Source organism: Callorhinchus milii, unplaced genomic scaffold (assembly GCF_018977255.1).
Source record: "Callorhinchus milii isolate IMCB2004 unplaced genomic scaffold, IMCB_Cmil_1.0 Scaffold10, whole genome shotgun sequence".
Classification (NCBI taxonomy): domain Eukaryota; kingdom Metazoa; phylum Chordata; class Chondrichthyes; order Chimaeriformes; family Callorhinchidae; genus Callorhinchus; species Callorhinchus milii.
The window spans coordinates 10,629,379-10,652,008 of NW_024704751.1; the positions used below are offsets into that span (position 1 = coordinate 10,629,379).

At 48.8% G+C, this 22,630-nt stretch overlaps 1 protein-coding gene across 1 annotated transcript in view; it reads right to left on the minus strand.

Annotated features, from left to right (window-relative positions):
- Positions 1 to 116: 116 nt before the first annotated feature.
- Positions 117 to 22,630, minus strand: part of LOC103180494 (E3 ubiquitin-protein ligase RNF43) — a 45,161-nt gene continuing 22,647 nt past the window's right edge. Inside the window, exons 2-9 of the mRNA XM_007896387.2 lie at positions 11,615 to 11,737; positions 6,675 to 6,749; positions 5,602 to 5,742; positions 4,655 to 4,756; positions 3,912 to 4,079; positions 3,386 to 3,488; positions 1,511 to 2,880; positions 117 to 924 (exon numbers count right to left, since the gene is read on the minus strand). Of these exons, the coding sequence (XP_007894578.2) occupies positions 1,817 to 2,880; positions 3,386 to 3,488; positions 3,912 to 4,079; positions 4,655 to 4,756; positions 5,602 to 5,742; positions 6,675 to 6,749; positions 11,615 to 11,737 (1,776 nt within the window). The 3' untranslated portion in view covers positions 117 to 924; positions 1,511 to 1,816. The remainder of the gene's footprint in view (positions 925 to 1,510; positions 2,881 to 3,385; positions 3,489 to 3,911; positions 4,080 to 4,654; positions 4,757 to 5,601; positions 5,743 to 6,674; positions 6,750 to 11,614; positions 11,738 to 22,630) is intronic.

Below are 22,630 nucleotides of genomic sequence, written 5' to 3' on the forward strand. Positions count from 1 at the left end.
ACCCCCAACCTTCTGACTCAGAGAATGCTACTAACTGAGGCTGAACATCTAAAGATTAAACATCATCCAACTTATTGCAGAAATCTGCAGTTCAGGGTCACACGCCCACACCAGAGTAATTCAAAATAATTTATTTGAGCGTAATCTGGATAGACCTTGTCCATCAGGTCAGTGATGAGACTGGTCATGGATAAGGCACTTTACAGACCTGATACAGGATAAATATATTAGTAAATAAATATATTACGAACATATTACCATAATGAAATGTCTTTCTATACAAATATAATACACTTTTAAAAACTTTTTTTTAATACAAAGTACCCAAAATATAGTGATAGCCCTGGCAAACCCAAGGCCCCTTCTTAAGGCTATATTTTTCTTAAGTGCTTCAACTACCTGACAGTGAGAAGGGCCTAGGCGGGGGCTGAGCCCACAGTAGTACGAGCTGCTGTCAGGCAGTTTGGGATCAGGAACGATTGGACAAGAGTCTCCTCATGGGAGTTGCTGGACGGGCACCGCGGCTGTGGCAGTTTCCATCCCATAGACAGTCACCGACCAACCGACCCCAACGGATGCTTTCAAACTCCTTGTCACCGCATTGGTTCTCGTCCCTTTGGCTACACAGTGTGACCACACTCTGGGCCTTGCACCAGCCACCATGTATACACACTGTGTCTACAGGTGTCGCCAGTTAGGATTCTCCTCTAACTTGTGACGTAGGCTGCATGGTGTCTCCACACATTCCCACCAGGTCCATGGCTTCTCCTTCACGTGAGCTAGTTACACGGCGTCTCCACACCAGCCCCCGCTCCGCAGGTTAGTGTCTCCATGTGCCGCCCTTTACACAGTTCCTTCAGACCTGCTCCTCGTACCCTTTGCTTCCCGCTTCCTCGCGGAACTCTTCAATGTCCGATTCGTAACCTGTTCGAGGCCGAAACACTGCAGTAAGATTCATCAGCGGAAACATCGTTATACAAAGCAAATTGTCTGACACACGCGGAAATCATCTGCTCAAAAGTCTCCAGACAGGAGGGTTCCATGTCTGTCTGGCACCTAAAAATGGGACATTTCCCTGTGTCTGGGATGGAATGCGCTCTCTCCTATCTTGTAGCTGACCTGGGAGTGCTGGACGGATAGTGTAATTAATGGGAGTTTGACTTGATACCCAACTTGTACTGTAGCTTCTCTTACTGAAAACCTTCCTTTTGGACCATACCTACATCACCTCCACCCTCCCTCCGGCTCAGTGTCGTGCTCCGCCACTGTCAAGCGCTCTGGGATGCTACCCTGTGTGAGGGTCGCTGTGTAAATGCAAGTTGTTGTTCTAGCTAACGTAGGAAGCTGAGAAGTCTGGCTGTTTGAGCCACGCGTAAAGAAAAACCTTTGCCTTGTTGAATACGAAGTAATCATATAAACAGGCATAGTGAGAGAGAAGAGAGAGGAGAGAGAGAGAGGAGAGAGTGGGAGCGGGAGAGAGATAGGGAGAGGGAGAGGGAGAAGCATGTACCTGGGTATGTGGGCAGTGGTTGGCAACAGTAGTGGTGGGTGGGTGCTGGGTCCCTGTTACAGCAGCCGGTCCCACAGCAGGGGTCTGGGAGCTGGTGGCTGAGCTGCGGCTCAGAGCCCACACGGTACAGGTGCTGTTGGCAGAGCCGAGTCGGGCAGTCACAGAACGGGTACAGCCATTCTGTGGAACCCGCACTGCCCACCATCACAGGCTGGAGCTCGGGCCGGTGTGACTGTCCCCTGCTGGCCCTGTAGTGTATGTGTACGCGGCACTCCTCCAGGTTCTCGCAGGTCGATGGGAAATAAGTCACAGCGGCCTCGGGTGGAGAATTCTTCTTCTTTTTCCTGCGGGGGGCCTTCCTGTCAGGGGTGGGTTTAGTGCAAGCCCCGCCCCCAGCCCCACCTCCGGGGAGAGCAGCTGGGGTCCCTCGGGGTAGTGAGGCTGTGCGGGGGGAGTGGGTGGGGGGAGGTGGGCCAGGCAGCACTTGGTCCTCTCCTCCTGCTCCTCCCTCGTATCCTCTGGCCCTGTGCGGGGCTGTGTGAGGCTCCGCCCTGCACTGCCCCTGAGCTGCCCCTCCTCGTGGCGAGGCGGGGCTCGGTAGTGATGGTGCCGGTGATGATGGTAGTGAGTGTGACTGAGGACCTGGTCGTCCAGCGCTTCGGAAGCCGACTCCAGCGAGCGAGGTCTGTGCTCACCGAAGCCCAGACCGTCCCCACTCTGCGTGTCGGGGCCGCAGTACACCAGAGGGTCGTACTCGCTGCTCAGTGAGCTGCGGAAGGTGGAATGGCTGCCGTACACACACTGGTTGCTGATGTCGGTACAGTCTAGTGTGGAGTCGCTGGAGGAGCAGTGACAGGGGCCGGAGCTGGAGTCGCTGCCTGGGCTGTCAGCCATGTAGCCACTGCACACAGAGTGTGAACTGTAGTGTTCCCCAGTGCAGCTGCTGTGGCTGCTCAGGGGCTGGAGGTGCTGCGCGGAGGCTGTTCTCTGGCAGCTGTGGGGCTGGCGCTGTCGGTGTAAACACACTCGCTGGTCGGGTTGGTGGGGCCTGGGTCCTGAGGAGGAGCGATGATGCCGGTATGAAGGGCCCTGAGGTTCTGTGTGACGGTAGCTGCAACGATGCCCTCTGCCTGCCACGTAGCGCATGGTATTGAATCCGACTTGATAGACCTCGGGGGCAACAAAGTAGTACCCTGGGGGGGCAGCATGTGTGCCTGGGGGCCGGGCAGTGCTGGGGGGCACGGTGGGACCAGGCCGGTGGAGGTGAGCCAGGCCGGGGTAGCGTCGCAGTAAGTGTATCCGCTGGTTAAGCTGAGGCGGCTGAGAGGCCCGGCCTGACACATCCTGCTGAGAAACCACAGCACTTCCTTCTGTAAAGCAACAAAAACATATCTTTAGTGACTGTGTATGTGTGCGCGAGACTGGGTGTGTGTGCGTGCATGCGTGCGAAACTGGGTGCGTGCGCGTGCGAGACTGGGTGTGTGCGCGTGCGAGACTGGGTGTGTGTGACCTGGAAGGACAGACTGGAGGCAGGGAGTCATCCCACTCAGCTTCTGTTAACCCTGCAAGCCAAAGCCTTAACGGGTAGTGTGGTCCCAGCTGGATAAGCAGCGGGAAAGCTTGCCGGACAGTTAAATCTGAGTCTTATCGGCATCAACTACTGCTTCTGAATTCATCTCGTCTTCTCTCCTTTCCGCTCGCATTGCGTAGATGTGCTACTCTGGCCCTTTTGATTTAGGTTTATTAATTGCAAGGAATTATAAGCCAACTCTAATTACCCAACCACCCGCCCGCCTCCCTTCCTTCCCTCCCAGCCCTCCCTCCCAGCCCTCCCTCCCTGCCTGCTTTGTGATCTCTGTCCGTTGACCCACCTACCAATAATGTTGAACATGCAGAGAGGACAGGTGCGGTGCTGGTGGAGCCAGGGATCCACACATTCCTTGTGGAATTCATGGAAACAGGAAATTATTCGCAGGTCCTACAGGAAGTCAAAGTGGCAATGAGGATCAACTCACACTGACACAACACAGAACAACACAACTGTCATGATCAAACACACTGTAAAGCCAGTGAATGGGCAGCAGAACGCCCCACTTTGCTACGTTCAGTGAGAGCTTTTCTCTAAGGAGCCGCGTTAACAGGTCAACGGAGATGACGGTAGCCTCTAGGGAAAAGGATCCAAGGACTCTTTACCCAGAGCCCAGTGAACACGTGCAACACACAATCCAGAGATCCACTGACCCTCCCCAAATGGACAGTGGGTGAGGACAGCACCAGGGTCAGAGGTGCATGTGAGAGAGACTGACTGATGAACAGAACTTGTTATGGGGATTGACTGAGTGACACACAGAGCTGTGGAGGGGGGAGAATGAACTTTCAGACAGAAGCGTTTGAGTCTCACTTGTCCGTCCACAAACTCCTCCAGACAGATGGCACAGACGGGCTCCGAGGCGCTGCTGCTGCGCGAGTCTGTGCCCGGGCGCTCGAGACCCTGAGCCCGACAGCGAGACCGGTACGTGCGTGTGGCCAACCGGCTGATGGCTCGTAGTGTCTGCTGCTGTAGAGAGTCCTGTCAACACAAGAGAACAAGTTGAGGCCTGAACAGACCTGCCACCACCCTCAGCACAGAGTAAGACACCGCCCGCCCACAAAAACTCCAAACATGGGAGTGACTTTTAAAAACACCGATTATCTGTATAATTCAATATATAGTGGAAGTGAGAAGACCTGGGTTCAATTGCTGGGCGGGTCAGGGCGAAACCTTAGGCAAGTTTCCTCACTCCACACACACTCCTCTGTTTACCTAGCATAAGTAGGAACCCGGTTGACAGTCAATTGGGGAATCGCTTTTCCAGGGTAATAATCCCTTCAAATAAGTATATGAATAATAATGATAATAATTTGGTCACTCAATGCAGGACTGTTTATGGGACACCACTGTGTGCAATTGGCTGCTGCGTTTCACCCACAAAATATACAGTCAATTCTTCACAATATTCTGTGAAGCACTTTAAGGCAACTCAACAATATAAGGTGCTATATCAAATACAAGGGTTATTATGATTATTATTATTAATAAGCCGCTCGGAGTCCGCACTTGATGTAACCGTGAAGAGAGAGTGAGTAGACAGAGGGAGCTCTCACCCGTGTCCGTGTCTGTTTGCACTTGATGCGGACGGCCAGGATCATGACAACAACCGAGAAGGCAACGATGAGAGTCATCAGTATTCCAACATCGTAGGCTGGCTGGAGAGAGACCAGGACTGACATAAGGTATGCATTTCATACACACAAAATGTTTCACCTACAAATTAAACAGTCACTCCACTTTACAGTATATCCTGTGAAGCTCTTTGAGACATTTCAATATTGCGATAAGACTCTATGTCAAATGCAAAGATTATTATTATTATTTCCGTTGCAAGAGTATTACCAGGGTAAACGGGTTTCCATTGAGAGTTGGAGCTTTTTATTTCTACTGGAACTGAGAACGTCAGAGGATTATCAGATTATAAAGGGTGATGAGAAGATAAATAGTCATTGATTATTCTGACTGATCACCGAGTCAGCAACAAAAATACACACAATTGAGATAATCGCAAAACATGTTAAATAAAACTAGTATAAAGTGTGGCAAGAACGGGGAGCCCAGCAACAACAACTTGCAGGGTAGCGTCCCGGAGTTCAGCAATCTTTTTAAATAAAAGGGAATTAGTTAGTTGAAGGAGAGCAATAGTCTAAATAACCACTTTCTGTGCCAATCAGCTTCGCCTGAAGCAGTTTCTCTCCATCTCTTTTCCCACTGCTGTAATTATGGTTCCTGGTTACTAGGGGGCATTGTTGTGCTGCATGTTCCCATGAATTGAGCATGAGTGCTGCCGTCAGTGCCTCACACAGTGAGTGTCCTGTCTCTTAAACTGGGTCAAAATAGCTCAACTCTCCAAACCGCGCTGTGAAAGGCGCTCGCTCTACACCTGTAACTTGTTATTGTGGCTCCCCGGCTGGCCTCAGTCAGTGCTCCCGCCAGGTTACGCACTACACCCCAGGAAACCTGGGTGTTTAAGGCCAGGACTTGGTGAATGAGAACTTACTCTCCCCAACGTGCTGCCCTTGACATGAATGCGAACCACAGCCTCTCCATTAGTGTTGATAACCCTCATGAGCTGGGCAGCGTCATTGCCTCGGACCAGAATCACCGGCCGGGACAGCAGCTCCTCCTCGTTCTCCTTCAGCTGTGGGCACAGAGTCGCGTGAGGGTCAGGTCAGGACACCACAGGCACTGAACTATCTTTGTGTCTTAATTATTTCATCCGGCCTGGATTAACCCTCCTCCAAGCCTCACCTCACACACCAAGTATTGCATTAAAAATACCCGCTTCCATCGTGCTCTTATCTTGCACTAATCTACACCAGCAGCTTGTGTTCATAGAATAGCTTTCATGTGAAACAACGTCTCAAAGCGCTTGACAAATTTTCGCTTGCAAACACAGGCACTTAAGCGCCTTGGGATGTCCCGCTGATGTGAGAGGCGCTATATATCAATGTATGTTTGTATTGCACTATACGATAAATTCTGTGAAGCACTTTGAGGTGTTTCGATGACACGATAAGCTGCTATATCAAACACAAGGATTTTATTACTATTATAAACAGACACCGCCAGGGAAACGGGAAGTTTAGACATCACCAAAGGCACAATTGAAGAAGTACATTTTCAGGATTGTGAAGACCGCCAAGTATTTTTTTGGAAGAGATTTCCAGAGGCCAGGTGTAGTGGCTTAAGGTTGGACATAATAATGAAATGGGAGGCAAATAAGATTGAAAGCCACGAGTATAGGCTGGAGAGGATTGGGGAGGGCGATGCAGGAAATTAACGAGGATCTTAAATGAGTCAATGCTCAGGTAGCCAGTTGAACCTGGTGAGGAGGGGGGCAATGGCTGTGGAGAGTCTTGTTGAGGAGAGGCTGAGGATCAGAGTGGAGCTGGGGAGGCTAGATGTGCTTGTCCTCGTGCACAGATCTCAGTGGGTCCCATCTGCAGGAGGTGAATGAATTGCCTTTGATGCTGGTCTGGGAACATCCCACAGAGGAGAGAGTGAAGCTGACCCTAATGGTGCTGAGATCACTAAGCAGGACAGTGAGGTTGGTTTCGGAGCCAACGTTACCTGATCAGCCGCAGTCTGGTCATCGGTCACGTCAAAGATAACGGCTGTCGCTCCCCTCTGGATGGCAAACTTAGCCTGGAACACAGAGAGCAAAGATCAGGCATTAGCACCCAGTGCTATCTACAGTACATACCTGGATTCCCTGCAGTGAATGTTTCCAGTCATTTACACCATCCAGTTACTGCACTTGCACAGTGACTTACATATCCAAACAGACCTAACCACCAGGTTATCTGTAAGTACGTGTGAATTACAAGTGACTGAGGCAACAACCAGTTCAGTTTTTTGCAAGGAAGAGAAACAAAGTTCACAAGAAACAACTTTACATATCCCTCTATGTTAAAGTGATTCTCCCACAAATTACACAATATACTGTAAAGTGAATTGACTGCATTCTGTGGACGAAATGTGGCAGCCAATTGCGTACAGCAGCGTCCCACAAATAGTCATGGATTGAAGTGACCAAATTATTTTTCAATCCGCCAATCAACTGACAACCGGGTTCCTACTCACTGCTGGGTAAACAGAGATGTGTGGGGTAAGAAAACTTGACTAAGGTTTCGCCCTGACCCGCCCGGGAATCGAACCCAGGTCCTGTGGGCCGTGACTCCCGCTCTCATATCTGTGACACTGCCAGACCCACAACGAACAACCTGTCTGCTGCGGCCTTTCATTCCTGGCTTTCAAGGTGGAGAGCAGTTATTTACGTTGAACACCTGACCCTTGGGCCCTTTCTCCTATTGTTCTCCTGTTTGCTCTCTCCCGACTAAAAAGTCTTCCCAGAAATTAATTTACTGAGAGCAAGCGCATCTCACTGCACTACACAATCACCCCACTGGTCAGAGACATGTGAGGTCAAGAAAGTAAGATGAGCTTGAGGTGGGTGGGGTGGGGGGGGGGGGGGGTAAAGAAAGAGTGCAGGTCGGGGGTAGCTGAGCTGTAACATTCCTAAACTCAGGTTCCAATCCATTGAAGAAGTTAGAGATCAGGACGAACATTGCATCCAACAGTCTCCGCTCGTCCATACCAAGGTCTGGGGGTTACATTGCCAACAGTCACACATAAGGAAGCAGCCAGCACTGGGAATGCAACCCACAGAGCCAGCCTGTGTATGGAATACAGCAATCATGTGTGTGTGTGTGTGTGTGCAGCTGAGTGTGTGTGACGCACATGCACTCCAGTTTGAGGTGGAGAAGCTGAAGATATTAACCCAGCGTTCAGCCCCAGTTACTTGATCTCAGCCCCTCCGGCTTTCGCTCAGTGCTGCTGCAGCTCCACATTCATCAGCAGCACAGGTCAGTCTCCCGTCTGTAACCAGCCTGAGCTCAGTCAGAGCCTCTGCTGTCAGACCAGACCAGCAGCAAGCAACAACTTGTATTGTACAGCATCTCACCATATCAAAATGTCTCACAGCACTTCCAAGTCATTGCTGTTAACTTTTCATGTTGGCAAACTGTACCAGGAAGGAACCGCAGACAGCAATGAGGTGCACTGAGACCCCACCCTGCATGAGGGGGCGCTATGTAAATGCAAGTTGTTGTTGCTGGTCCAACTTACCTGGAAGATGTTGAACAGGACACAAAGAGAATCAGTGTTTAACATCTCTCTGAAATTCGGCAATGCAGTCCTATACTGGAGCCTCAGCCTAAACTGTGCTCAAATCCAGAGGTGGAGCTTGAACCCACAACCTCCTGACCAAGAATGTGTTGCTAACGGAGCTAAAGCTAAACTCCAAGGCAGTCAGTTCTCAGCTGCTAGTGTTCTGGCTTTTGGTTTAGACAGTTGTAGGTTCGAACACCATGTCAGGTCTTTGAGCTCATAAAAGTGTGGGCTTACGTTCCCTTGCAGTTCTGGGGGAATGTTAAACACAGGTATTATCTGCCTATTCAAGTGGACATTAAAGATCTCATGGCACTACTTGAAAGAGGACTGAGTTTGGAGGAGTGTTGAGGAGTTGATTTGGCGTGGGAAAGGGGTGGGAGAGAGGGCTTAAACTAATGTTTGGGGCTGGGGGTAGGTGGGGAGGGGAGAGGTGGAGAGAGGTTGATGATGGGAGATGCACCAGGAATATAAGAGCAGGCAGTGACCAGTCGATAGACACGTCACTAAAAATCTTCCCAAAGCAGAGATACTGACATTTAAGAGTTTTAGAAGAAATTCCTGAAACTAAGGTATAAAGTCCAGGACACGATCAGACAGGCCATAGAGTAAAAAAAACCCACAAAAGAATTCTTTGTAAAGACTTCAAGCTGACACTATTTCACAGCAGTGATTGAAGTTGAATAAAAGGAAGTACAGTCGAAAAAAACCTTAAAAAAAGGCATTCACAGCAGATGAGAGAGGAGCCAGGGAAAGAATGTGCTTTTAATACCACTACACTTTGTTGTGATAATAAAAAGATATTTTAAAACGAGAGGAACTAATGAGCGTAAAATCCTAATTTTCCATTTTCTCTCTCGATTTCTCCTCGTCTTTACATTGACTCTTTGAAAAGGAAGATGAGAGAAAATCACAGCCCTGTGCCAGACACATGACCCGGTTTCTAAATGTGGCATAAAGGGAGGCAAGGGGCAGATGGGGATTAGCTCTCAGTGTGCGGGGGCCGGGCGGGGGGAAGAGATGGGGGGCACAGCCAGCACATGGCATTGCTGAGCAGATTCAGGGCTGCACAGGAGGAGCCACATGCATTGCTCTTCACAGTGAGCGAGTGTGTTAGGAGCCATTGGGAAATCAGGATCCATTGCACACTGGGGACATGCGCAGCACACACACATGCACACACGTGTATGTGTGTACATATACACAGGCAGAGGTACAGATAAGCAGGCATGTATCCACAGTGTGTGTATATGACAAACATAAGCACCCAAACTTATTGCTCAAAGGTTTGAACATAACCAATAATCTTCCAGTTTGGGAGAAGGTCATAAGAACATAAGAATTAGGAGCAGGAGTAGGCCATTCGATAAGATCTTCTGACCTAACTCTAATTACCTGCCCTATCCCCGTGTCCCCTAATCCCTCTATTTTTTAAAAAATCAATCAGGAAGGGAGGAGAGCAAACCGTAACATGTACAAACAGTCAGAGTGAGCAAAACAGCTCCAGACCCACAGAGAGAGATAGAGGAGAGAGAGAGAAAAGGAGAAGAGAAACAATGTGACAGTGAGGGAGATGGAGACACAGACAGACAGAATGTGTGATAGCGAGAGAGAGGAATGTACTATATTAAATGCTGATATCCTCTCCCCACTCGGTGTCTGTCTGACTGAACGATGTTAGTAATGTACTGAGGTGAATGTGCTGAGATTACTGGCTGCCCGAGGTACAGGTGGGGCTGAGCTGGGAACACTTTGATGTAAGCAGTGAGTGTGACACAGCGACCAGCAGTGCGGTTGCGGTTTGAGCTGCAGTTTGCTAATTGCAGACCTACGACCTTGCTGCACCCCTTCCTGACCTGCCTAGTAAACACTGGGCCTTCCTCTGCCTCTGCACACTCTCCGCCCCTCCCTCCCCCCGTCCCTCCCCCAGCAGTCAGAGACATGGCCGTAGCCCCAGGCTGCTCTAATGGCCCATGAAGACTTCTAAAGGAGGAAAGATGTTCTGCTGTAAACACTGGAATTCTCTGTGCAGTGAGGAATCTTCCCCCAAGGCATCTGGTGCAGGAGACGGGATTTCAATGTAAATGATCCAAAATTCCTGAGGAAATTCTAGAGAATGGAGCTGGGGGTGGGGCTGGAGCTGGGATGGCAGTGCCAGGAGATGCTGCATCCCAGGCTGGTTTTCAACAGATATTGAACAGATACGTTATCCCCCCCACCCCCACCCCAGACACGGGCTCGAGCCAGCCCACAGGTGCTCTCTTGTACCTGATACCCAACTGTAAATGGCCATGATTCACATATGAGCTTCACTCATGTTCTCACACACTGCACTGGAACTCCTGAGGGCCATACAAAACCATGTAACTCTACAACACTAAGAGACCATTTGACCCAGTGAACCACTGTTGCTGTTTGTTCTTCCAATGAAGGCAACCAGCCTAATCCTGATTCTCTGCTCTTTAATCCATTCCCTCTCATGGACTGTCTCTGTAGATGGTTATGCAATTCCCCTTTAAATGCCTTAATTGACTCTGCTTCCACTTTGACAGTCACCCCCAACAATCCATTCCATAGCCTTAACCCTCTGGGAGAACACATTCTTCCTAACCTCCCTTTCATGTTCCCGTCTCATCTTATAATCTTAAGACTGATGATCACTTGTCCTCGAATCACCTACAACAGGAAAGTGCCCCACTATTTACCCTTTCATTATCTTAACTAGCAATATATCACCACTCAAGCTTCTCTGGTCCATTGCTAAACGCAGTGACTAGAGTTTGTCAGAGCAAACTCCCCACAGATCTGGCTCCAAGTTCCAAATCCTAGAATCTGAGGAGGATGCTGTGGGAAGCTTTCCGCCATGTTTTTCATTAGTTAGACAGAGTTAAACTGCTCACAATGCAGTCAAGGTGGAAACAGAACGAGTTAGAGCAGTGAGAGCCAATGCTCTAGTGTTTATTAGTTTCCTTACTCCACACGCCTAATAATAATCCTTCCAAAAAAACAAAACAAAACAAAAAATTGGTCATTTTCAATCCACGACTGTTTGCGGGACGCTGCTGTGCGCAATTGGCTTCCGCTTTTCGCCCACAAATATGCGGTCAATTCACTTTACAGTCTATTCTGTGAAGCGCTTTGAGACGTCGAGAAGACATGAAAAGCGCTATATCAAACGCGAGCGAGATCTACTGCATCAATGCAATGAGGATCAATCCAGGATTTACTGCACAACCACCTGCATGGAGACCTCATACCAATACTGTCTTATATACATTATACATGAGCAGCAAACCAGGCAGAGCCCCACCGCCGCTGCACATGGCCACACAATGACCTACCTTGTTGAACAGAGACAGACAGGGATGCGGATCTCGATCGGGACTCTCCAGCTTCACCATACTGACAAAGATGTAGTCCTGCTGTTCATCTTCACTGGTGTTACACAGCCACAGAGGGTGGAACTGCCAAACAGAGGAGAAACACTCTCATTAGCGACCACCATCAAAGCCCTCAGCTCTGGGATAGACTGAAACCCTCAACTCCCCTCCACACACCCACACCTTAACCCATCCCCACCCTCCTCCATTAACCCACACCTTAACCATTCCCTGCACACACACACACACACACACACATGCATACGCTGCAGATCACGTGCCTGCTCTGACAGAATAGCGGGAGGAAGAAATTATTAGTCTGGCCCCACAGCCCTATCCTGGACACATTGGACAGTTACCAGCAACACAACACTGTACCAATGGAGACAATGCTATCTTTACTACAACCATGACCTCAACCTCCAGCACCTACTGCTGCTGTTCTTCCAGTTCAACTCAGTGCAGGTAATAATAATCCTTGCATTTGCTATAGCACCTTATCACATCTTCGAGACGTCTCAAAGCTCTTCACAGAATATACCGCAAAGTGAATTGACTGTATAATCTGTGGCTGATGTACTGACACCCAGAGAGTCAACAGTTTGTGATTATTACCATGACCCATCCACACCACATTGTACAGTCCAAATGGTACAACAACAACTTGCAATTATAGCGCCCTCCACGCAGGGTAGTGTCTCAGAACGCTTAACAGTGGCGGAGCCTGACTCCGAGCCATGGGGAGGGGGAGAAGGTGGCCATAAGCACGGTCGAAGAGGAAGGTTTTCAGGTGGGACTTGAAAAAGAAGAGGTGGAGGAATTGAGGGAGAGTGTTCCAGAGTTTCGGGCTACAGTGGCTGAAAGCGCGACCACTGTTGGTGGGGCGGAGGATAAATGATGCATCATGTACAAAAGGAACAACACCTGGTTTGTGACCCAGTGAAAGGTATGGGAGCTGATGATGTCAGGGTACAGTATCACAGCATCTCTAATTTATCAACATCTGCCCACTGCATATTGTCCAGATCCCGGCACCCACCCAAGTGGAGTTATTCTATAGGTAAACAGACCTTAATGATCTGATCTGCTTCTGTATATTCCTACATTCTACAACTCAATCTATTTCCCAGGGCAGCTGGGGCCTGGTGTTGGTTGCACTGGGGGCTTGAGAGGGGGTATTGAGGGGGGTTGAAAGAAGGGTGGGGGGGGGGGTTAAGAGCGGAAGTTTGAGGGGGGTTTGAGGAGAGGAAGTTGAAAGGAAGTTTTGAGGGGGAAGGGTTGGGCAAGCTAAAGACAGCTACAATCTCTTCTTCCTGTAAACTATCTCACTCAACATCTTCTAACTCACCGATGGGGCCTTGGTGATGGAATGCGGGGGGGTATCCTTGGGAGGATGTGGGTGGGCAGGGGGAGGGGGGGGTTGCCTATGTGGGACCAGCGCCCGCTGGTGTCCTCAGTGGCACAAGTTTGTTTGCTTTGTTTCTGTGTGAACAAAACAGTGAAAAAAAACAAGGGGAAAGGTAGATGTGAACAAGATTGACGAATGCACAAGATTGCAATAATTGCAATTTGAGTTCATTCCAAAAACAAAACTAATGTAGGGAATTGAATCCTAGAAAGAAAAATACTTTTCTGATTTAGGTTTTTTTCACCAGGCTCAGCAGGTCTCCACTCCCATAACTGCCCCATTTCCTAGAGCACCTTCCCTTATGGAGTGCTTTATACAGACCGCACTCCTCCAGTCCTGCACCTGCTGCCAGCTGACATCTCGAGCTAATGGAATAGAAGCATCAGCTTGAATGCTTGAAATCTAACTTTCCTTCTCCATACTGTGGAGGAAAATTAGCTACCATTGGGGCTGCTTCATTCTTCTCCTGTGATAAAAGCTCCCCTCTATATTGTGTACACAAGGTGCAGTCCTGCTATACTGAGTACATAATGTGCAGCTGGTGCTGTAGTGTGTAAATAAGGTGCAGTCCTGCTTTACTATATACATACGGTGCTGCCACTGCTAATGCAATGTTGGGGTGGGGGGTGTGGTGGCATTGCCTGAGGCGCCGTCCTTCAGATGAGACGTTAAAACAAGGTCTGTTCTGGTGGACGTTAAAGATCTCATTGCACTAATTGAAAAGAGAGGGGAGTCTTTCTCTCCCGGTGTCCTGGCCAACAATCAACTCCCTCAAATAAAATTGGTCACTCACTCCATGGCTGTTTATGGAACATTGCTGTGCCCAACTGTGCTTCTCCTTATTGTGTTTCACAGTAATTCTTATGAAGCACTTCGAGATGTCCTTCCAATGAGACAAAGCACATACCAAATGTAAGGTTTATTTACGATATTGTGTAAGGTTTCGCTCAGTACATTTGAACCAATGAGGTATTTTACTTTGTATAATCATGTCCGTATGGCCTGAGGAGGGAGGGATATCTGGGAGATATTCTGTATGTTCTTCACATTCTGCAGAGCAACAATTTATTACCTGCAGATGGAGGAGCCGAAATTCCAACATCACCACTGAGCTACCACAGTCAGCAGCACAGACACAAAGAGGAGCAGCTATAACACTGAATCTGGAAATATCTCAACGCCGCAGAACAGACAGAAAAATCCCTGTCTGGTTCAGAAGGGGTTTGAACTGAAAAGTAACCGCATAAAAGATATCTACACCTATTCTGAGGCCAATTTGATGTAAAATGCACTATATCAAATGCAAGGAATAGGTTATATGTAGCACAAGTCTCTGTTTACAACATGACCTGGAGCCGTGTGAAACAGACAAGCTCAGTGACATTGTCTAATCCTGCTACCTTACATTGCTGAGGATTTCAATAGTGATCTCTCCAACTCAGACCCTGAGAGCAAAAATAAAGCAAGGTGACATCCAAAAATACCAGAGCCTTGGCACTAAGGCAGATACGTGGAGTGCACACACGCTACGCAGGGCTGTCCTCAACATATACAGCATTTAGTTGGCACTTATACCCCCATTGTACACTATTGAATAATGCAGTTCAATCTCTACAAATGGGAGCCAACGATAAAAAAACCTCTGAGCAGCCAAACAGACACTGTGGCCGGGAGCCGCTGGTGTCAATATTCCGGAGGGAAGCACCAGTCTGGAATCTCGGCTGATCACTGATGGCTTCACCTTTAACACCTTAGCCAGTTTGATAACATCATCCAAACTGTGATGATAATAATAATCCTTGCATTTGATATAGAGACTTATGTCATCCAAACGTTTCATATACTGTACAGTGCATTGACTGTGTATTTTGTGGACAAAATGGGTAGCACAAAACCTGATACATCAACTTCTGGCTCCAGGTTCCTAGACTGAAATCAAATCATACGTGAGCTGAGAGAGCAAGATGAGACTTGTGCTTGGAGGAAGCAATAAACAAGATTGTGTTCCTCACTCACATAATCCTCAATGCATCAGCTGCTCTTCAATACTTATTCACCTCTCATTGTGAGGTTCTAACCCTTTCCCTGTCTATTCTTTCTCCTTTAATCAAGGACAATAATAGTGATACAAGCATTTGATATAGAGCCTTATCATGCCGTTGAGATGTTTCAAAGGACTGTAAAGTGGATTGATTCTATATTTTGTGGGTATGAAACGCAGCAGCCAATTGCACACAGCAGTTTCCGACAAACAATCGTGGATTGAGTTACCCAATACTTTTTAGAGGGAATATTACCCGCAGAAAGCAATCCACCAATCAACTAACAACTGGGTTCCTTACTGCTAGGTAAACAGAGTCCTGTGGAGTAAGAAAACTTGCTGAGATATTTCATACTATCAGTGAGAGGTGCTTCTTCACTGATAGACTTGTAGAGTCCTGTAGCTCAGTGGTTAGAGCACTCGCCTCACAAGCGAGAGACCTGGGTTTGATTCCCACTTGGGGGCGAAAGCTTGAGCAAGTAGCCTTACTCCACATGCCTGATAATAATCCCTCAAGAAAAAAACAATAATAATTTGGTCACTCAATCCACGACTGTTTGTGGTGTGTGCAATTGGCTGCCGCATTTCACCCACAAACATACGGTCAATTCACTTTACAGTATATGCTGTGAAGCACTTTGAGAAGTCTCGAAGACGTGAAAAGCGCTGTATCAAATGCAAGGATTATTATTACTCACAACCATTCAGCAGTGCGGTTCAGTGGCTGCCTCTAGAACTGCCAACGGGACCTACGCTAGAGTCTCTCTCTCTCCAGCAATGAATACCTGCCACTGGGAATTGATGCTTTCAAATACCAGACAAGGTTGGGACTGGAAATAAACTGAACTGAACGGGAGCCAACTGCTATCGGCACTAACCTCCGAATGGGAATCTAACACTCCCACTGGAGCTATGGTCCTTATCATGGCTCCTCTCAATAGTGCTGACAGACGATTCCAGTGATCATGATGTAGGGTCGTTGCTCCATGCTAAATGTTCGGCATGTTATTGAGCGTTACCAGTTACAGATTTGGGAAATGTAACCTTCTTGTTTGCAGCACTTCAGTGTAGATCCCCCAGGGGGCGCAGTGTAACAACGTGTCCCCAGTGGGAAAGCCACACAGATGGGGCTTTGTAACAAGTCTGATCTGGCCTCACAACAGAGCACCACAATGCACGGCTGTAACTCGAGCTTTTCAGTAAACACAATGAATTGGAGGAGGTGATAAGCAGGTCATACTCAAGGCAATATGGTAACCTGATTAAAAATTAAGCTAAACTTGGAAGCAAATCAAAGGGAAAGTGCACTTGAAATCTAACTCGTGTCTTCCTGTTTGTTTGTGGGTATCATTATTGCTGCACTGTGCAAGGCTTCCCGCTTTCATCTCAGCTCCTCGGATGCCAGCTGTGTGTAGCTCTCGGCTCATTCTAGCTTATCATCTGAATGGCCCAGCCTTCCCTCCGCAGGCCCTCACAGGGGTTCAGCCCTCACCAGAAATGTTCTGGAGTTGAAGCTTCTCGGGGCCGAGGTCCGTGCTCAACACCCTGCTCCGACCTGGGATTCCGTTGCCCTAGTTAGAGCAGAACAGCCAAGGCCATGTCACAGTGCCCAACTCTCGGACCAAGTTCTAAAAGTATGTTCAAAATGCTGAGAAGAACTCGTTCTCTCTGCTCTGTCCTTCTCCTCCATTGCTCCCTCAGGCTGCGGCCGGCTCTCATCTACAATCCTCACCGGCCAATGAACCGCAGGAGTTAACACAACTGACCGTTCCTGCTTCTGCTACTGAGCAGCCTTGAGGTTTCAGCTCATCATCTGCCCAGTGGCTTTGCGATTAAGGAATGTCCAGTGCAAGTGCTCAGGAGCCCAATGAGAGGCAGGACGTCACAAGGTGCACAAAGGCTCCACTGAGGGCAGAAAGGGGACTGAGAATGGAATGGGGAACCGCAATAGAGGCAATGGGCTACTACTGGCATCAAACCCTGTCCTACTCCCTGGTCTTCACTAACAAAGAAAACCAAGTGCAATCTCTTGCCCAGTGCGTATTTCAGAGATTAGAAGGCAATAAGTGGGCCTTAATGGACTTTAATGCGAACTTCTGGCTGTAGCAGCAAATGTTCTCCAGTAACTAAATATTGTTAAAGTCTCGGATTACAAAGCTCTGAATGCTGGAAACCTGATCCTCCACTAACAGGGAGGGCTCAGCTATCTGTCCTGCTATAAACACACTCACACTCTCTCCCTCTCGCAACACTGAAGCTCCTAGAGGCAGAGCTACCGGAAAAGGTCCATCACATTCACCAGCAGCTGGGCTCAGTTGGTAGCTCTATCGCTTCTAGATCAGAAGATTTTGAGTTTAAACCTCTTGTTGGGTCTTCAACCCAGTCCACATTGACACTCCAGTGGGGGAAATAAGCAGTGTCAGAGGTGCTATCCTCTGTATGTGTGGGCGCGCCTTGGTCAACAATCCTCCAGGTAGATTTGTCATTTTGTGAAATTAATACAAAATTGGTAATGATCTCTAGATACTGCTTCACCAATTGTGAACATCTATTAGGTTTCCTCTCAACCTTATTCCGTTGAACACTTACAAAATACACTTTTTTGGGGATCAGCCGGGTGTCTGACACATATGGAAACCGATCACCATGCTTAAGAGTCTCCAAACCAAAATTGCATCCCACCTACACATGGAATTAGATTGTTGGAATCAAGTGCATACTCTCTCACTAGAGGGAGGCATCCTGCTTACCTAATTCTGGAGAGTATTAGGCGCAGGTTGGCAAGAGCCAAGGCTTGGGGACCCCAGAGTGTGCAGTCTAACCAGCTGGAACTGCATAACTTACCACTGATGGTTAACAAAATCTTAACCTTCAAATATAGTCACTATATTTTGAAGTAAAGTACTTTGAAGCGTTTTGAGACAGCCTCCTGACATGAAAGCTGCTCTATCAAATGCAAGGACTTGTAAAGGAATTAGTGAGTTCAATTCCAACGCACACTTTCAAACTCGGAGTGGGATCAGAACGTATGTGTCTCAGCCGTGAAGCCAATCCTTCTCTTGCTGTTACTCTGAGGGAACGGGGAGAGAAAGCGAACCCGCACCTCAGCCCCCAGGACTAGCTGGAACCGCACCATGGCAACCAACCCCAACTCTGCCCGTGGCACACAAGGCAGAATTTTCTTTTAAGTAAAAACGCGAGCACACGTTTAACATGGAGATGAAATAGCAGTGAGTGTCATGAGGATGGTGGTTGGGAGACGCGCCCCTCCCTCCCCTGAAGCCCTGACAATCAGCCTCTCTATTCTGGGGCGATGCTTGTAAGTACATTGGCAGCAACCCAGCTACACACAGTCCGTGATCAAACAGAGCCGAGAGGATCAAAGGCTCCGGGATCCTGTCTTTGCCAAAACAGCCTCTGCACACAAGCCCTGCTTTCCTGCCGTCTCGAGGTCCAGCTAATGTCCCTGTCCCCATCCAGCTCACACTCTTCATTAGCACTTGGCCACCTCGAGATGCAGGCATTGGTGCATTAACAGTCACAGTGCAGCCCACAAACCTGCCAATGATGCACAGACCGACCTCTTACTAACAAAGCCTTTTGGCTGTGGCTTTTACCAGACATGTTCGAGGCCGCCCGAGCCGGAATGCTGAAGGTATTCACTCTGAAACCAAGGGAAAAGCACCAACACTGGCAGCCCGCGCGCAGAGACCAAGGGCTGGGAACGCACATAGTGACAGCAATGACAAGGCTGTGCTATACATGCTCTGAATTGTGCTGCGCTCAGATTGTCAGGTTTCAGGTTTGCTAAGCAGTGCCATTCCTGCAGTGTGGTACAACAACAACAACAAGATTGCATTTATAGAGCGCCTTTCACGTCGGGAGGACGTCCCAAGGCGCTGCTGAACAGTACAAGTTGGAATGTATAACAAAAACAGAGTCCACCAATGGCAACCCACAAGGAAGCTGACCAGCAGCTCAGTGACACACACAGAGGTTCATTGGCCTTAGACAGGTGGGCGTTAAAATAGATCTCCAAATGGATCTCCTCTCACGCAGTACACGATCGCAATGCTGAAAAGTATCCAAACCAGACAGGAGCTCAACAAGCATATGGCAATTCCTGTTTGTCTGAAATACAGTGGAATGCTCTTCAATTAAGCCATCTATCCTAATCCCCAGAATGTGTGTTAGGCCACTGCTGTAGTTTCATCAATTAAGCCATTGTAGCTTGCCATTGTGAACACTGCGTAGCAAGTTTCCATGTTTGTCCAGCTGGGACCCATTAGGGCTTCAGTGTGTAAAGGTTAACACAAGCCTCGTGGAAGGATCCTCCAAGTCTTGCTGATGAGCCGTCATCAATAGGGCCTTAGGAGATCTGTGCACCTGTCTGGCTCAGGAACAGAAGTGCCAACACACCAGGGAGGATCAACTCAACTCCAATATTCCATTGCAAGACACTTCACTTTGGAGCCACCATTTACCTCCCACAAGGGCAATAGGACCTGTACACAATACCCCAAACAGTGAACTAATCAAGGTTTTCTACCTTTCTTATCTGTTTTATTAACACACAAATAAAGATGCAATGAGGCTTATCTTCACAAGAAAAACACAAGGAGACTGATGCATAGGTTAAACAGACTAATGCAAGCTTCCCTCTAACTAGTGCTTTTAACTCTTTCAATTCTCGGTGAAAGTGGAATCTCAGAGCTGTGGGACCTGCCAGGAGCCAGGCGAGGAGATGTGTCCTTCCTGAGGCCATCCTATAAGAGGTGCTGCAGTCAGGTTTTTGATGCTCACTTTGGGAGCGAGCGCCTGATACTGTAACAGAATTGATGCTGGTGATTAAGCACTATCTCCACAGCATAAAGACATGCTTGTTGCAGCAGCAATTAACAGGCAGCCCGGAAGTGCAGAGAATTAACAAAGCCAGTGTCTTCCAGATCCACACTCAATATACCATGATGAAGAAGGGCAGAGCAGAGAGCTTCTAGAAGCCTCTATGACACATCCAGTTTAAAATGGCATTAAAGCCAAACAGGAGCATCAATTAACGCCATCGTCAGCTGACTACAGTGATTCTTTGCCAACTCCTGAACTCACATCACCTCATTAATGTCAGTGCCTTGGGACGCCGATGTGAAAGGTGCGATACAAATGTAATTTGCTGTTGTTATTATTCATGCTATCTTGCTTGCTGCGTCTGTAGTCACTTCATAAGGTGGTGACACTAAACAAGTAGAATTCCATCTTCGGGACCACCCTTGTGGGGGGTCTGGGATCTGGCATAAACGTGTCAGGGTGAAGAGGGGAGCAAACAAACAAAGTGACCATAGAGTTGGGTTACACTGCACTGTGAATGTTCCCATGGTCTACACGCTATCCTGCTATACTGTGTGAATGTTACCATGTGCTACAGGACACGCTGACCAGTGCTGCTGAGCTCTCAGCTCTGCTCCTCACCTCCTCAAATATCCAACATCCAATCACTGAACTCCCAATTATTCAACATTCATTCAGATAATTGGTAAGAATCACATACACGGACCCCCCCCCCACGCGCAGACCCCCCCCCCACGCGCAGACCCCCCCCCACGCGCAGAACCCCCCCCCACGCGCAGAACCCCCCCCCCACGCGCAGAACCCCCCCCCCCCCCCCACGCGCAGAACCCCCCCCACGCGCAGAACCCCCCCCCACGCGCAGACCCTCTCCCACTCGCACACAGACCAACCCCCCGCATGCACACAGACCACCTCCCCATCCATGCGCACACAGACCCCCCCCACCCCCGTGCACTCTTCGACCGCGCCTTTGATCACCCTCCTAATTCTCACGATCCCAACTCCCATCTCGGATCCAAATCCCTGACTGTCTAGCACCTTGGGACGTCCTCCCGATGTGAAAGACGCTGTACAAATGCCCGGAAGGCACTATACTTGTGGGCGAAACACGGCAGCAGTTGTGCAAAGCAGTATCCCACAAAGTCGTGGATTGAGTGACCAAATTATTTTTTAAAAAGGGATTATTACCCCCCATAAAAGCGATCCACCAATTGACTAACAACTGGGTTCCTACATACTACTAGATAAACAGAGGTGTGTGGAGTAAGGAAACGTGCACAATGTTTTGCCCCACCTGGGAATCAAACCCAGGTCCTCTCACTTGCAAGGTGAGTGCTCTAACCACTGAGCTACACTAAGCTACAGGACTCCACAAAGTGCCCGGCCGAGTACCTGGTCATCATCCTCCAGAGCAGAAAGTGAGGGCACAGTGCCCGGGGGATGAGGCTGATCTGTACTCTGCCCTGGATCATACCACCCTGTGGATGCAGCAGCTACTGTTCTGTGCCTGGAACTGAGGGTAAATAAAATGCTTGCCTGACCAAGGTCACCCAGTGCAACCCAGTCTATAACCGCAGCAAGCTAAACAAGAACTGACGCATGCAATGCAATGTGTCCAAACCCAGAAACAGCAGAAACAGGATATCATTGGCCGTGAAGTTCAACCCCTCCTATCTATGTCCATCTTCAAGTCACTGCTTTCTGAAACCCAGTTCAGTCTCCAGGACACAGCACTAGTTCCCTCCTAGTCTGAGAAACACCCATTGAATACCAGTCCCCGCACACTGTCCCTCAGCCACACCTTATCCACTCTATCCTCAACACTGTCACTTGCCTAAGGTGATGTTAATACATTAACACAAAATTTCCCTAAATTGTGATATGAATCTCTTACTCAGTACTTACAAGAATCCTCTGAAAGTTATATATTATATATATATATATATACACACACACAATATGCACCATAGTTTCCTCATCTATGCTCTCAGATATCTCTAACACATTCTGCCTTTCATGAATCCTTACTGACTCTCCCTCATCAATTTCTTCTTCTCCATTCGCTCATTCTTCCCTTCCCTTCTCTGACCTACTATCCCCCTACCTACCCGCCCGTACCCTCCGTTCCTCCGGCTCCGGTCTGCTCCACGTCCCCCGCCCCAACCGCCCTACCATCGGTGGTCGGGCCTTCAGCCTCTCAGCCCCGAGGCTCTGGAACTCCATCCCCCAGTGCCTTCGCCTCCTCCTCCCTTTCCTCCTTCAAGGCCGGTCTCAAAACCTTTCTCTTTGACCGAGCCTTCAGCTCCCCTCTCGACTCTCTTCTCCCTCCTCGCTCCCTCCCTTCCCTCCGCTCACCCTGACCATTTCCCCCCTCCTCGCTCCCTTCCCTTCCCTCCCCTCACCCTGACCATTTCCCCTCCTCGCTCCCTCCCTTCCTCCCCTCACCCTGACCATTTCCCCCTCCTCGCTCCCTCCCTCCCTCCCCTCACCCTGACCATTTCCCCCCTGCTCGGGTCCTGACCCAACTGTGCAGTGCCTTGGGACGTCCTCCTGACGTGAAAGGCGCTTTATAAATGGAATCTTGTTGTTGTTGTTGTAAGACATAAGGCATTGATTTCTGGACAGCCGGTGGAGTGGGGGAAGGTAGGAAGAGAACCTGATTTCCAATAGAGAAACCTGGTGC